We start from the raw sequence: 14,826 nt of genomic DNA, 5'->3' as shown, positions 1-14,826 counted from the left end.
CGGGGTACGCCACCCACCAGCTGGGCGTTGCAGGTTAGTTACAGAAGTGGTTGCAGCCATGAAAAGCCTTTTGAACAAGTGCTTAGGACCAGGTTCAGTAGGAAATGGATTGTGCCTCTGCACAACCAGTGCATGGAAGCCTGCTCGCTGTTTGGGTGACGTTACAAAGTGAAGCGTGTCGTTCATGAACACACCTGTACAGCCGTGCGTGTAGCTAAAAAGAGGCCAACAAAGAGAGAGGTTTCTCAAATGATTCCAGTTTGAGGAAATTATAGACAGCTTGAGGACTAGAAAATGTAGTCCTGAAGCTTTAACTCACAAATACTGTTTTTAATCTTTTTGAGAAACATATCTTGGCTTTCACCTTGCAGGTGACAGAGGTAGGATTTCAAGGTTCAAGTGGTTTAATTTTAAAAGTAAAAAAGTAACTACAAACTTCTTAAAAAAAACCTCCACTTCTCTGCACCCTGTCCTTACCGTAGATGCTTAATAATAAATGCATCTGCCTAAACTATGCTCAAGTGTAATGTAAATGGGGCAAACTTGGAGCAATGGGGATTGTTCAGGAGCTAGCTGAACTGTTGGCCTAAATTATAAGGCTCCAAAAGCTGCTGTAAACTGTGCCTTGAAGTCCACAACCCAAACAAGTATCTTTTACAAACAAACATCTGAACGGCATATGCTTACTCATTTAGACCTCCCACAACACAGTTGGAAAGGAGTTGCTCTAAAAGCTGAGGAAATTCCCAAGCAACTAGATAAGACGGTTTCCCATTTTTTTTTTACATGGCACAGTACAAGGAACTGATGATGAGCCAAAAATACGGTAATCTTTAACGCGGCTTCACCAAATTTGAATGTTATTGCCCTCTCTCTCAGCAGGCTTCCCCAGAGACACAACTGCTTGTCCCATTACTCAGTAATGTGGAGGTTGGTTTGGGCCTCTCGCATACTGGTGAAGGCCATACAATACTCGGCAGTTACGGCAGACGGACAGCCAATCTCCTGTTACAAGCTTGATTTCTTTGTCCTTGGCTTGTGAGGACCATGTGGGATGTTAATTCTTCACTAAGTGGTTTTAAGACCCATAAATAGCTCTTTGAGGATTCATAAGAGCTGGTATTCTATGTAGCAGCAGGTCAGGTGAAAGCAAGTTTTGCCAAAACAAAGCCTTCAAATACAAACAGTGCTGCTACTATCGGTGAGTTTTCGGCTGCGAAGCCAGCAGAGGGCAGCGTAGAAGCTGAAGACAGGCTTGGATTTTTTCAATGGACATGTTAGAGCATGTTTTCGAGAGGTATGAAAAACTCACCATTAAAATATGTGGCATTAAACTCGAGTAAGATAATGCGTTCTTCTACCAAAAGCACCGTGTTACTTCTTATGGTTAAAACTCGCGTTTTGAGAAAATATGACTTAAGTGAAAGGGGATTTTTCTGAATTAGGTTTTGCATAGCTGAAGGAGCTATTTAAAAGAAAATCATGTGATAGATGTGTTGTGACCCTGGTGGTTATCAGGAAGAACTTAATATAAGAAAAATAGTAACTTTGAAAAGTCTTTCAAATAAACATTTGAAAATATGAAAAATGCACTTTGAAAACATAGTTTGCTGATGTACTTTAAGATAAACACTTTGCAGTCTGCAAGTAGGAAAAACCTTTGAGGAAAGAAAAAGTTTCAGAAATGGGGGTAAATAGATTTCATAATTTATTGCACAGATTTAAAAATTGCACAACATATAATGTACAAGTTCTTTGCTACCACTTTTCAAACCTGTACGTTTTTATTCATTATTGAGAGGTTTTTTAACAGAGGTAAAGACTTCAGGAAGGCTTTTGGGCAGGTCAACAAACAGATTTCTGTATGTGAATTAATGGCTGCAATTTTTTTTTTTCCTGTTCCACTCACTCTCAGTAGATCTGGAACACATCCCAAGAATACCCTAAGCAGTGTGGATACCACCTTGTGTATGTTTATTCCTTTATCTTTTTATTCCAGGAGGGAGAGCCTGGGTAGTGAAAGGGCTTCATTCTATTTTTAATTAATTTTATTGAAATATTATTTAAATATGTGCATTTACATTTTAAGTGTGTGTGGGCATTTTTATTTCCTGCACAGAAAACTGTATTTTAGAAAGTTTCTGCAGTAAAGAGGAACAGATTTGCTGATGAGAGTCTTCATCTCAAAGCTGTGGCCAATCAGTAAAACACAGTACTTAGACTCTTGAGCATCCTGAAAATAAAAAGCAGAGACACAGACTGGTTTGCCAGCCTCCAGTAAGGCAGCACAGGGAGCAGACAACAGGTAGCGAGCCTGCATTGCCAAGTAGACCAGCAGCTGTTTTTTTCCTGTCTGGAGTTTCCCACACAGTGAACGCTGTGCAGCCAGGGCTAGTGCCTCAGCATCATCCAGCCAAGTGATGACAAAGGTGTGAATAAGCAAGGTCAGGTCATATTTTGCCAGACTAGATCAGAGTCGCCAAGCAGAGAGTAGCAAATGTTACTCATTGGGCTTGGCCATTATTGTTTAGAAATAGTGGAATATGTGAGGCATCTTCCAACTAACTTACTGCCTCCATTTGTAGCCGGCAGGACTTTCCAAATATGTTAAATGTACAAAAAAAAAAAGCTTCTGGTGTATGAAATCATTAAGATGTTTTAGAAAAAGAGTTCCAAAAATCTCTGCCTCTTAGGAGGAAGTGGTCTGCCATCTGGGAAGTGACATACTTGTAAATACACCACTTAACAATGGCATAGGAAGACGAATTAAGGAAGAAAGTACAATGAGAGAGGAAAAAAGTAAAAGTCATTCTCTTCTGCCTCCTGTGCAGTATAAGCCTTACAGTGTGGCTATGATTTTCATTGCTCCCTAATGCAGTTGTTGAAACAAAGTCATTGGGGAGGGGGGTCCCACACACACACGATCATCACGATCATCAGCCTTGTCCAGTCATAGTACTTATGGAAATGTGTAAAATGAGCAGCTGCATAAATGTCAAAGTGCACAGGAGAATGGAGTTAGATTGCTTATGACCATCCAAGGAATCAGAAGTTATTTAAAAGCAGTTCCCAAGTTGTTTTACAAAGCAACATCTATTCCTGCCTGCTGATGTTTACAATGCAAGCAGTTGTGTCCACTCATTACATGAATGACAAGTGCTCTTCAAAGCTGAACATCTTTTCATGCATGTTTACATCAGTCATAAACAAAACAGGTAGAGGAAGATATTTTCCCCCTCCATTACTCATTGTCTAGAGTTGTGAGGGTGGGTAGGTTTGGGGGGGAGGGGGTTGTAATTTTCTTACCTATTTTCCAAGAGAGAACATTCAAAACAAAGCAGTGTAAGCAGTGTTGTAATAGTGATTAGTTGGTTGGCCTACAAGTGTAAACCTTTCCAGAAAGTCATCCTGGCATTGGATGATTTAAAGCTCCAGATACCACATTTGTAGCAAGAGTGAGAGTTTTTAAAACCACAGTTAAAGCCTGCAGCCAGACTCGGATCTCACCAATACTAACCAGGTGTGGCCCAGTGAGCTTCAGCAGAAGGGCACTAAGTTACACTTGGGAAAATGAGACCAGACAGCAAGTCCCATTCGTGCTTTTTTCTTTCTTCCTGCTTTGGATTTAGATACCATCTAGCAGAGATTCTGGACATCTCACAGAGAATTTCACTGCCAAAAATTACATTCCCAGGCATAGACTTCTAGAGAACAGGGGAGAGAAAAACGTTCTTTCGGTTTGATTCAAATTGCAGTTTCCTTTCTTCACAAGTCCTCCTTGGTCTCAGCAAACCATTTGGCTGAAGAATGGCTTTTCTAGAAAATAATCCTTGTAATCACAGTATGCAGTGAACTTGCTCCTACTTTCCTTTTGTTCCCTCTTTGAATCATTACAGTACTTGAACCTGGACACTGCTAAATATTTACAGGAGGAATGAAATCATAAAGGCACAAGCCAGTGGGAGGCAGATATGTGACTACACTCTTAAAGCACGTCCTTTGACATATCTTGCAGGAAGACTGGTATTTCATCTTTTAAATATTCCTCCTACACATGACTCTGCCATGTATTATTAAAAACCAGAGGATGTTTTGAGCTGGACACTCATTCCTTAATAATTCCGTTCTGTGGAAATGCTTCCCCAAAGCAGTTTAAATGTATCATGACAGATCTGTCCGTATACTCTTCCTCCTGCTGTAAAATGATATAAGCATTTTTTAATCATTATCCACTAATTGGAAACCCATGTATGACTGATGTGGAAAAGAGGCTGGTAAATTGTACCACTGTACTCATTCTGCTCACCACAGTGCATAACTTTCAAATCTGAGAAAATGTGTATTTTAGAGAGATGACATTTTTAAAGTATGAACAGTAAGTGTGACATAATGATTAAACATGAAAGCACTGGGGTTTTAAAAAGTAGGAAAACTTGTAGTCTGTGGGAGAAAGTCATGGGCTGAGCATGAGGACACAAGGAAAAGCTGAACTTTTCAGTCATACATTTTGATTTTCATTTTTTTTTAATAAAGTGTCACTTGTCCATTTGGAAGCAATGCTTTTTAATTAACAATTTGACTCAGCTTACTCTGCACTTCCTATCGTGAGTTGTTAGCTGGGTAGTACAGTATGAGTGTATGCATAGTCAACCGGTTGAACATCATCAGTGCAGTCAGCCCACTGAGTACTAAACTTTGTTATTAATGAGAAAACACTCAAATGTTCACTACAGCAGGAGGAAGTTTTGTCATTAATTTCACTGGCGAAAGGTTCTTACCCGTCGTAGCTACTCAGCCAGAGTCACTGGAAAAATATCTGTTATTTGAGCAACATTACAGGCATGTCTCTGCTGAAGCAAACAGCTTTGCTAGATTATTTGGACGATGTCTGGATCTTGCATTCTTTAGTTCTGATAATAAAACAAGCAAATTATTCATTTCTTGTCTAATCTAGAACTTAAATTTGGGAAGTATTTATCTTGGTACTGCTAACTTTGAATTTTTATACAGGATACTTAACATTTTCTCATATTTTATAGTGTCAGTTTTCCACCACCAAACCACTTTCTGTGATTCATCCAGACAAATGTTGTTAACTGCAAACCAAGTATCCGTAGGGGTTTGTCATGCTTTATCAAAACATGTTAATTTCTGATTGTTAAGATTGAGTGTAGTTGTCTAACATCTAATCTTTTTCAATATTGTCTCTCTTGTAGGTGCTGTTTTAGATGAAACCACTGGAAAGGTGTTGGTTGTACAAGACAGAAATAAGGTAGGCTTGTTACAAGATTATAAAATAGAGAAGTTCCTTGAGATAAGCCTACTTTGTAGTATAAAACAAATATCTTTTTATTTTCATTCCAGTCCAAAATTGTGATAGTTAAAAGTTATTTCCTTTCAGTAGTGTCTTGGAACACACATATCAACAGATTGCTGTATCGCATTTGAAGGAAAAAAGAGAGAGACTTAGAAGTACAATGGCTTTGTTTTTAATTATAGCTGGTGATTGAATCATCAGAATTAAGTATCCTTTCTGCTCTGAGTTTTGTTTTCTGCTGTAACTGATCCAAGAGTCCCTGATCTAGTGTTTGGATCCATACAGACCTCTGGAAAACCCTTATTAAGGCTCAAAGCAGATTTTGGGAGAAGAATTCTGGTTTTGTTTGGTTTTGAAAATTCCAGGCATATCTGTGGTTTTAAATAAGCAATAACACAGCTGGCCATGACCTGGAGACCACCTTTGTAAAGCAGGTGTAAAGATAATTAACTTCTTACAAACTGAAGTGTTGACCTTGCCACTAAGAATGCCAAACCAGAGAGTATTAGTGTGGCAAAGGTGGGTCGTGTGATGTGGCTTGAGGTAACCAAATATCCATCACTGGTAATGTCTTCCAGCCTCTATCAGGGTAACCTAGGTTTTCATACAGCAAGTGTAGAAACCTTACCAGCCCATTAGCAGTTGCCTGTGCTAGTCCATTTAAAATATACTGAGCTTCCATTACACTTTCATTTGCAAATTTAATAAAAGTGAGATTAACTGCAATTTAAGATGGCAACAATCAAAATTTATATACAGTAACTGAAGTAAGTATACTTGGATGCATCATTTTCATTTTATATTTTCTATTGTTAAAACTAAGCCAGAATCTCACTGGATACATTTTTCTGTCTTTCCTGAATTAGCTACTAAGAGATTTATTTTCAAGACCCAAATTAACCATCACTTCAGTTCATCGCTAACTACACAGTTAATGAACTTCAGCGAAGGGTGCTTTCATGGGCAGGTTCAATCATACATATTGAATTTGTAACATGAGTTCAGAGGAAGAGAAACACCCTTTTCTTGTTTCCTGTAAACCATTAATTTTATATTTTTACTTACCATAAAGCAAAATTTTTCAAGAACTTCTCTGTAGTAGGACCTTCAGGCTTACATTCAGTAATTAGCAATTAAAGCATTAATCCAGTACACACACTATATGCTCCGAAAGTGGTTCCAGTTCTAGAGAGTCTCCAGGAACAGAACAGCACATAGTAAACTTTAGAAATGCTACTTTTATTACACAGAAATTATAAAACTATAGGCTTACCTTTTAGTAAATATCTTAAAACAGGTCTCGTAGTAAAAATGGAAATTGCATATTCTGCGTATCTAGAAGGAAATAGTAGTTTCCTAAGTGGGACAGGTATATGGCAGGTCAACTATTCCAGCTTACCTTTCCAGAACATAGCTGACAGTATAGCATAGTGAGTGAGGAAGGTGAAAGCAAAAAAGTGATTGTTTCTGACTCCCCCCCCTTTACAGCTCTTTTATTGAGTAGCTAAAATTAAGTATAAAAACTGAAGTGTATGAATACTTATACATTTCTTGTGCAGGCAAATAAAACCTCTGTGCAAGCAAATTTGGCTTGGACAGTTGTCTCTCAGTTCCAGCACTCCTCTCCCTTCTCCTTCCCCCTACAAATGAACAATTTCCCTGAAATGTTGACTTTTAATAGAAATTATGTTCTGAAAGCTTAAAAAAATTTTTAAGTAGCTGGTGGAATTTTAAGAGCTTTTTAGGTTTAATCATGAAAGGACAATTCTACAGCACACAAAGAAAGATTTCCAGGGACTGAAAGCAAATCTGAAAGCCAGTAGACAAACAGATTAAAAATAGTTCAGAAGGAAAATACATATATTGCTTTACATTCCTATCCAAGCCCTTTAAGAGTGCCAAGAAAAAAAACATTTTCCAATGTAGTCCATGGGGTTTCAACTCACTGGAAAGCACATAACTTCCTTCTCTATGCTGCATGTACAAGAAAAGCTACCTTTTTTTTTTTTGCCAGTGTACATTTTTACTGCATAAATTTCTATTTGAAGGTTAACTTCTTCCTACATAAATGTTTAATAAGGAAAGTAGTAAACAGAATAGCACACAGATGTAAAGCCTACAAATCTTTGCATTTGCAAGAGGTGTAGGAGCTAGGGCTCCTTTACCAGTGTGAGTAACAGCACCAAGTCTGCATTTCGCGTTCTACGTACTGAACTTTATTGCAATTCAATAAATGCTTCTATACATAAATCACACACGAGGCCTCAGTTTTTGTATTCCATAAAAACAAACAACAAGTTACACTAAATGGTTGTTACAGACACACAGTCATCTTAAAGCCAGTGCAGTATAGAACAGTACTACAGTCATAATAACTGTTTGTAAGATTAAATATATATACATTTTTAAAAAGCCAAAACCATGGAAGTGGAGTACATTCGTGATTAAATATAAGATTATATTGTCTATAGCAGCTTTTTTTAATATTCAACTACTCTAATTATCTAGCAGCAACATTGTCTAATGACTGTTAGCTTGTATTCTCAGTGTATGTTTTGTTCCAATATTGCATACAGACTGTAGATATCTGATCAGCACATTAGCAAGAACAAAGTAGTTCCTACTTACAGCCTTACTGACATTTGTAAGAGTAATTACAATACTGCAACTTCAAAAAAAAAAATAGTGTTAATTGTCTCCTTCATATTATAGAGTACCAAACAGACTGCATACTCATTAGTATTGTTTTCCTCTGATACAGACTGTAAATGCGTGGAAATTTCCAGGAGGTCTGTCTAATCCAGGAGAAGACATTGGTAAGTCCTAGGACAACGGGTCAGATGTCAACAGCATTACAGACATTAACAATTCTGAAAAACATCATGACCCACATTACTGCAATGACTAATCACTTCTTTGAATTAATGGTGAACAGATGAAGTGACATGATCTTTTTACCCCATGACCTTAATGGTAATGACGTAGCATTACGTACAGGGCAGAGAAGCTTTGTATTTATAACATTTACCCTTTTCCACAATTTCTCTTAAACGAGTGCTTGAAAACAGCTTGTTTTTTGTAGGCTTGTTGGATACGCTGTAACATGAGTCAAAAGTGCAGAGGATTAAGGTAAACAGTATATAACCCATACAAACCTGAAACAGCGACATCTCAGCAGCTCACATTGGAATCCAGGGCATTGAGCTCAATGTACTGAGCAAAAATTTCCAACTCTCCATTTTTATATGCAAAACAGAAATGAATACACTTGCTTCCTTCCACCCTTGTCCATTCGATGTGTTTAGACTAAGAGCTTTTGGGCACAGGACTAGCGTCAAGTGCAGCGCCTCAGTCTTGTGGGCACAACATAAGGCACCTCTGTATTAAAAAAAAATGCTAATTTGAGGAAACCCATCATTTCTACCCAGCGCAGCACAGCTGCTGCAGTTATGTTCAAAGGTTTTTATGAAGACAGAGAAAATTGTGCTTTTTCTTCTCCTTTTATCTCCTCGTTAAAATTACGATCCATAGACTTGTTAATTCTTAAGTTACATTCCATTTATAAGGTCTGTCTTGGGTTCAAAATCTACATTTGCTCACATTAATTTAGCCCCACATCAGTATTGAGCTATTAATATATTTTCCTGATAAGTAATGCCGGGCTCAAAAATGTTGCCCAGAGCAATGCAGCAGCTCTAGCAAACTGGGTATCGAGCCCAGGTTTCCCAATTCTGTCTCATACTTAGAAATATCTCTATACTATCTAAGCAGTCTTCCTACAGCAATGTGTGGAGGGCTTGTATTCCAGTTCATTACTTCAAAACATGGAGAAATTTTCTAGTTAGTGGAATATGGCTAGAGTTGTAATTTTTGTAACTCGTGAGTCATGTTTTAATTCTTTTTGTCAAACAAGGTGAGAGAAATCAAAATTACTTGCTTGACAATGCAAATACATACAACCTAGTGAAACTGATTAATGGTTTTCAAAAGAATGCCAGACGCTGTGTTTGCTGTCTAGCCAGGCTCCCTTTCACTTCTAGTGACAGAGAGCAGATCTAGGCCAGGAGATACTGGAGGGATTTTTGTACTAGGGGAAAACAATGACCAGCACTGCCTACGGCTTCCCCAGGGCAGTACTGTTACTGAGTAAGCCAGTAGCCATCCCTCAAATTACAGGTGAGATAACAGCTGGAGCCTGGATGTAGGTATTGAGAAAGATCTGAGAGGAAACAAATCTCTTACAGCTCCCCTCCTGCCACTACCAAACTAGATATTAATAAAAGTTATGATTCTCTGCATCACGTCTTCATATTACAGGAAGATCTAAATTAGTGAAGCATAAAATATAATAGAGCTTAATTTTACTTTTTTATCCTTACAGCAAACTTTATAAACTCACAGTCGTTCAAGGGACTAAATTTCAAATTACAATTACAATGCTTGAAGATCCTGTGATTATATGAAGTGACAAAATATATGTCTGCCTACTTTAATGAGTACAAACTGACTTGCACAAGTAATTTGAATAGTTTCATAATGCAGATTAAGCAAAGTGCACACATTTGTGTATTTTAATATTTCTGAAACTCAAGCCCTAGTGCTTCTTCTAGTTTAACTGTCATATATTTAAATAGATATATACATTTAAATAAAAGGGAAACAGGAAAAGGCACTTTATCTAAAAGCAAAGCTCAAAGCTTAAATGAAATCCTTAATTATTTCATTTTTCTTACCATAGCCTGCCTCAGCAGTCCTTATGATCTCAGTTGTTTACCTTCTTTGACCACTTTTGTGCAATACAGCCCCTTGCCTAATAATAAACCACTTGCCACAGGGAATTTGCTTCACAACCACTGTTTTAAACCAGAGGACTGCAGGGGCCTCTCTGGGCAACAAAATGCAATCTCTCCAAGGGTCTGTAGTGGTAAATGAGTATCTTCCACCATGAACTTTTTCCTCCATATGCAGTAGCCTTCTAACTAATTAATACTGTAATAAAGTCAAACATGTATGTTCTGCAGGCACCATGTACTAGGGAGTCTCCAATCCCACAAAGACTTCTATATACTTGGTATAAACTTTACACGATCGTTCCATTGCAAGATGGAAGCCGAGGTGAGGCAGAAGGATGTGCAGAATCAGGGACATTAATTTAATATATAGTAGTTTGGCCTCTGCTGGATAAATGATTTTGTTTATATATTGCTAGCCACTCTAGGTCCTGAAATTATTTTCAATATTTGAAACTACCCCTAAGATGTTTTGTTCACTTCTGACACATCAAGATGCAGGCTTCCATAGGAAAGGGAGTCTCTACAAGGTCTTGTAAAATGTATTTTTCTTTTGGAAGTAAGCCAATACACTAATTCCTTACTGAAAATGAACTGACTGAAGTAGATAACATTGCAAAACAGTTATATGCATTTACCACTCAAACAAGACACAACTATGAGTTTACCTAGATTTGAAAAAACCCAACTATTTTACCTGCCAGTAGCTACCCCAGGCAAGTAGGATTTGACTGGACTACAGTGAAACTGCAGAATTTGGAGAAATAAGTGGAATATCAAAAATATCATTTGGGCTCTGCAATTTAAGTTATTCTTCAAGAGAAAAATCTCTTTGGAAGAGCACCGCATACATGGGTAATTCTCTGGCTTTAATTGCAGTACACAGACAGTTAATGGCTGCTTTTGTAATGAGGAATGTTAACATTTTTATCACTTTGGTTGGTGTACACAAAATATACACATGCAGCACAGATGCAAGAACAGGCTACATGCTATGTTGGTATTATGGCACATTTGAAATGTCACTAGACACTTAAGATACATTTTTAAAAGGACAGTGCTAACTTTCACTTTCTTCAAACAACAGTTTTACACTTGTTGTTACATCTTCTGGCAAAGTGCAATGAAACAAAGTGATTAGATAAGTGATCTGACATCATACAGGTGTTCAGCTGCACAGGATCTGAATGTTAAACTGGATAGAGGCAAGGAGAGAGACAGGGGCTAAGATTCAAAGGACTGAAAAGATGGTGCAATGCTGTCTTGGATTAAGAGATCTGGAGAGCCAGCGACCACCAGAATGTCCGTTTCAAAACCAGAGCCTGTATTGTATTATTGAAAGTTTCTTACTTTCATCATAGTAAGTTACACACAAGAAAGCCATGTAGCACTTAGCTTTGTTCAGGGACCAAAAAATTATCTTATCCTTGTGCTGAAACAGACAGGCTTACATCCGAAAAGCTTATGAAGCAGAACAGAGAAGACTGAGTTAGAAATTCTCCGTGATCAAAAGGTTTAAAGAGTGTTAAGCTATTGTTACATGTATTGTAAGGACTGCTATTTTCACCTAGGAGACACAGCAGTTCGAGAAGTTTTTGAAGAGACTGGCATCAAGTCAGAGTTCAAGTCCATCCTAAGCATCAGACAGCAACACAAACATCCTGGAGCCTTTGGGAAGTCAGATATGTACATCATCTGTCGCCTGGAGCCCTCCTCCTTCAACATCACCTTCTGCCAGCAGGAGTGCCTGAGGTGTGAGTGGATGGACCTCGATGAGCTTGCCAGGACGAAAGACGCTACTCCCATCACCAGCAATGTAGCTAAACTCTTACTTTATGGATACCGGGAAGGGTTTGATAAGATTGATATTACCATGAGAGAGTTTCCAGCTGTTTACACAGGCCTGTTTTACAAACTATACCACAGGGAGCTGCCCGAGGCCTACAGAAACATGACATGAGAGCAATAAAATTCACATTTCATTGTAATAATAATTTAGAATTGTTATTGTAGCATTATTTAGACCATATTAAAATTAGACATGGAGGTTTTTTTAGGTAATTATTAGTAATTATTTACTCTGTTCTCTAATATGATACAAATTATTTTAAAAGGTGACTATTCCTGTAAGTGTGCATCAGATTTGTTTTCCTTTACTCTGTAAAGCAAACATAAGGTAAATAAAATAGCTCTACATAGATATCTAGCAGAAAATACACTTTCCAAGGAATTTTACCTCCACACACACTGGCATAATAGGTTTAAAGAGCAATATAAAGACAGTATGAAACATTCATGTTTTAATCTGATATCTGAAAAAGTAGTTAATATCAGCAAATAACTGCTTATATTTTTGCTACTTTGGAGAGGAGTAGGAAATTCAACCTCTTTAGTGTAGTGTGGCGTATGTGCTTGGAACCTGCCATGGAAATCAGCTTTTAGCAGACATGGGAAGAAAAAGGATAGCTTTCTGTCCAGGTCCAGTTTTTGGTCCAGGTTTGTACTGTCCAGTTCTTTTCAGTGCCACATACCAATCAGAGTATTTCCGGGATCGGTAAGTGTTATAGTTATTAGATTCCAAACGCTCAAAAAAGAAACACTCTTCAGTTGCACATTTCTAAAAGAGAAAGAGAAAAGGATTACTGATACTCCATCACAACAAATTAATTCTTCAGATTCACTGGACTAACTTATCAAGAACCTAAGTGAGCAATACATTTGATTTTAAGAAGTTCACATCAAATGTTGTACACCTACAAGAAGAACAGTTTTTAACTATGATTCATTTATTGTCTTTAGCACAGACCAAGCAGATTTTGGTTTGTTTTCATGACATAATTCTTTGTTCTGATCTGAAATTCAGTCAATTAAATGAAGAACCCTTAGCACTTATCGATAGATACTGACTGGAAGTTTGTCACTTTTGCCATCTCATCCTAGGTTATAATTTAACCAATAAAAAAAGCAGGATGTAAGAGAAAAGGGAGTATTTCTGTTGCCTTCCTCAAACCAACCTTTTTATCAGATAAATAGTACAGCAGCATCGTTTCAGCCTTTGCCTATTCTTTTCTAATTGTGAGGTTTAACTTTCGTAAAGCCAATTCAAATCTGTATTTATAGCACTCTGAAACAGTGGTAAGCCTGCATCTGCTCAAGATTTTTTGAAATTCAAAACTGCTAAAATAATTTTCAGAAAAGATCAGACCTGGAAAACAGGTTTATTCAACATATAAAACAAGCATATTCTTTTAAGTGTGTAGAAGTACATCTGTGGAATTACTCTATTTCTGGAAGTAAGTCTTCAAAAACGACCCCACCTACAGTGAATTAACATGCCTTCACGCCTACAAATAAAAGAAGGTGGTTCTTCACATGACGCATAAAAACTGAGCTGTGGAGCTCCTCACCATAGGAAGTTACAATAAGGACAAGTTCACAGAAAAGAAATTCACTAAGATTTACTAAATATGTAGAAGCCATTCTTGCCTGAGAAGGCCCCAAAGCTGACATTGGTTGGAGGCTGGCAGACCATTAGAGGGCATTACTATGTACATTCTCTCTTACACTCTGCATTTGGTCACCATCAGATTGAAGATACTCAACAAAGTGAGCTTGGAACAACTAGACTTTATGCACAAAAACACTGAGAAGAAGGATAGCTCCTCATATATGCCAAGTTTCTGTAGCTACAAGCAATTAAGTCATTCACATGCAGTCCAGAATAAAGTGATCTGTCTCCAAACATATATGTCTTCAAATATGATGTTTTTCCTCCACTTCAACCATTTTCAGATATGAATTTTGGTTTCTAAGGAAAAGAACTTACAAGATAAAATCTATATGCAATTTTTCATTTCTATAACTCACTAATATTTTTACATTTCAAATAGCAGAAATCAAATTAACAATTTTCATATTATCTGTATTCTAAATAATCTTCCTCAAGATAAATTGTATTTTAATGCCTTTCATTCTAGCCATGTGAAACACATGCATTCATCATCTCATGCCACAAATGCAAGCCTGAAATTCATTACAGCAGCCTTCAGAGAGCACAGACACTCTATACAGAAAGGAAGTATCTAAGAAAAAAAATAGAGTTTAAGCAGAGTTTAGTCAAGTTCAGTACAATTGCCCAAGCTGACAGTTCTGGCAAAGAGACCCTCACAGCCGTCTCACACCTCACCTTTACCTCCTACCCAAACCGGTGGCACTTCTGGAAGCACCGAGACGGGATGTACCAAGTAGGTGGAATGGGCTCTGGCAAAGTACATGGCAGAGCACAACCTCCGAAGGCTGCAGCTCCTGGCCTCTCTACGCATGCTTCCCTTGCAATCCCCGCCAGCTACAGCTGTGGAGCTGCGAAGTTAGATCAGAGGACTAACACTGGTGGAAACTGAGTCTACAGATAGCCGTCCTGGCCCAGCTTCAGCCTCCACTCAGAAGGAAATGGCTTCCACTGCACCTGTGGTGAAGTTAAGTGGCCACTACAAGATGCCACATAAAGACAAAAGGCAAATTCACACCCCCCCTCTCCTGTGCACTAAATCCACAAAGTAAACACAACCACAACTCAAATAAACCATTTGTTTTTATTTAGCCTCCCCCATATTTCTCAGGTTTAAAAAGTAAAATAGATTTAACTCCTCAAACAGACTTTCAGATGAAAGAATAGTCAGAAAAATGTGAAAAAAGAAAAAGGAATAAGGTGTGGGGTTT

General features: G+C 37.8%; 1 protein-coding gene across 1 annotated transcript in view; it reads left to right on the top strand.

The window, feature by feature from the left end:
• Positions 1-12,285, top strand: part of NUDT6 (nudix (nucleoside diphosphate linked moiety X)-type motif 6) — a gene marked incomplete at its 5' end in the record, with an annotated part of 12,461 nt that extends 176 nt beyond the window's left edge. Inside the window, 4 exons of the mRNA XM_010085001.1 lie at positions 3-33; positions 5,217-5,272; positions 8,079-8,133; positions 11,679-12,285. Of these exons, the coding sequence (XP_010083303.1) occupies positions 3-33; positions 5,217-5,272; positions 8,079-8,133; positions 11,679-12,067 (531 nt within the window). The remainder of the gene's footprint in view (positions 1-2; positions 34-5,216; positions 5,273-8,078; positions 8,134-11,678) is intronic.
• Positions 12,286-14,826: the final 2,541 nt, after the last annotated feature.

The sequence above is a fragment of the Pterocles gutturalis genome, unplaced genomic scaffold (genome assembly GCF_000699245.1).
Source record: "Pterocles gutturalis isolate BGI_N339 unplaced genomic scaffold, ASM69924v1 scaffold26140, whole genome shotgun sequence".
In the NCBI taxonomy this organism is placed as follows: Eukaryota; Metazoa; Chordata; class Aves; order Pterocliformes; family Pteroclidae; genus Pterocles; species Pterocles gutturalis.
Note: the sequence above shows the minus strand (reverse complement) of the source record. Positions and strands in the feature narration are given on the sequence as shown.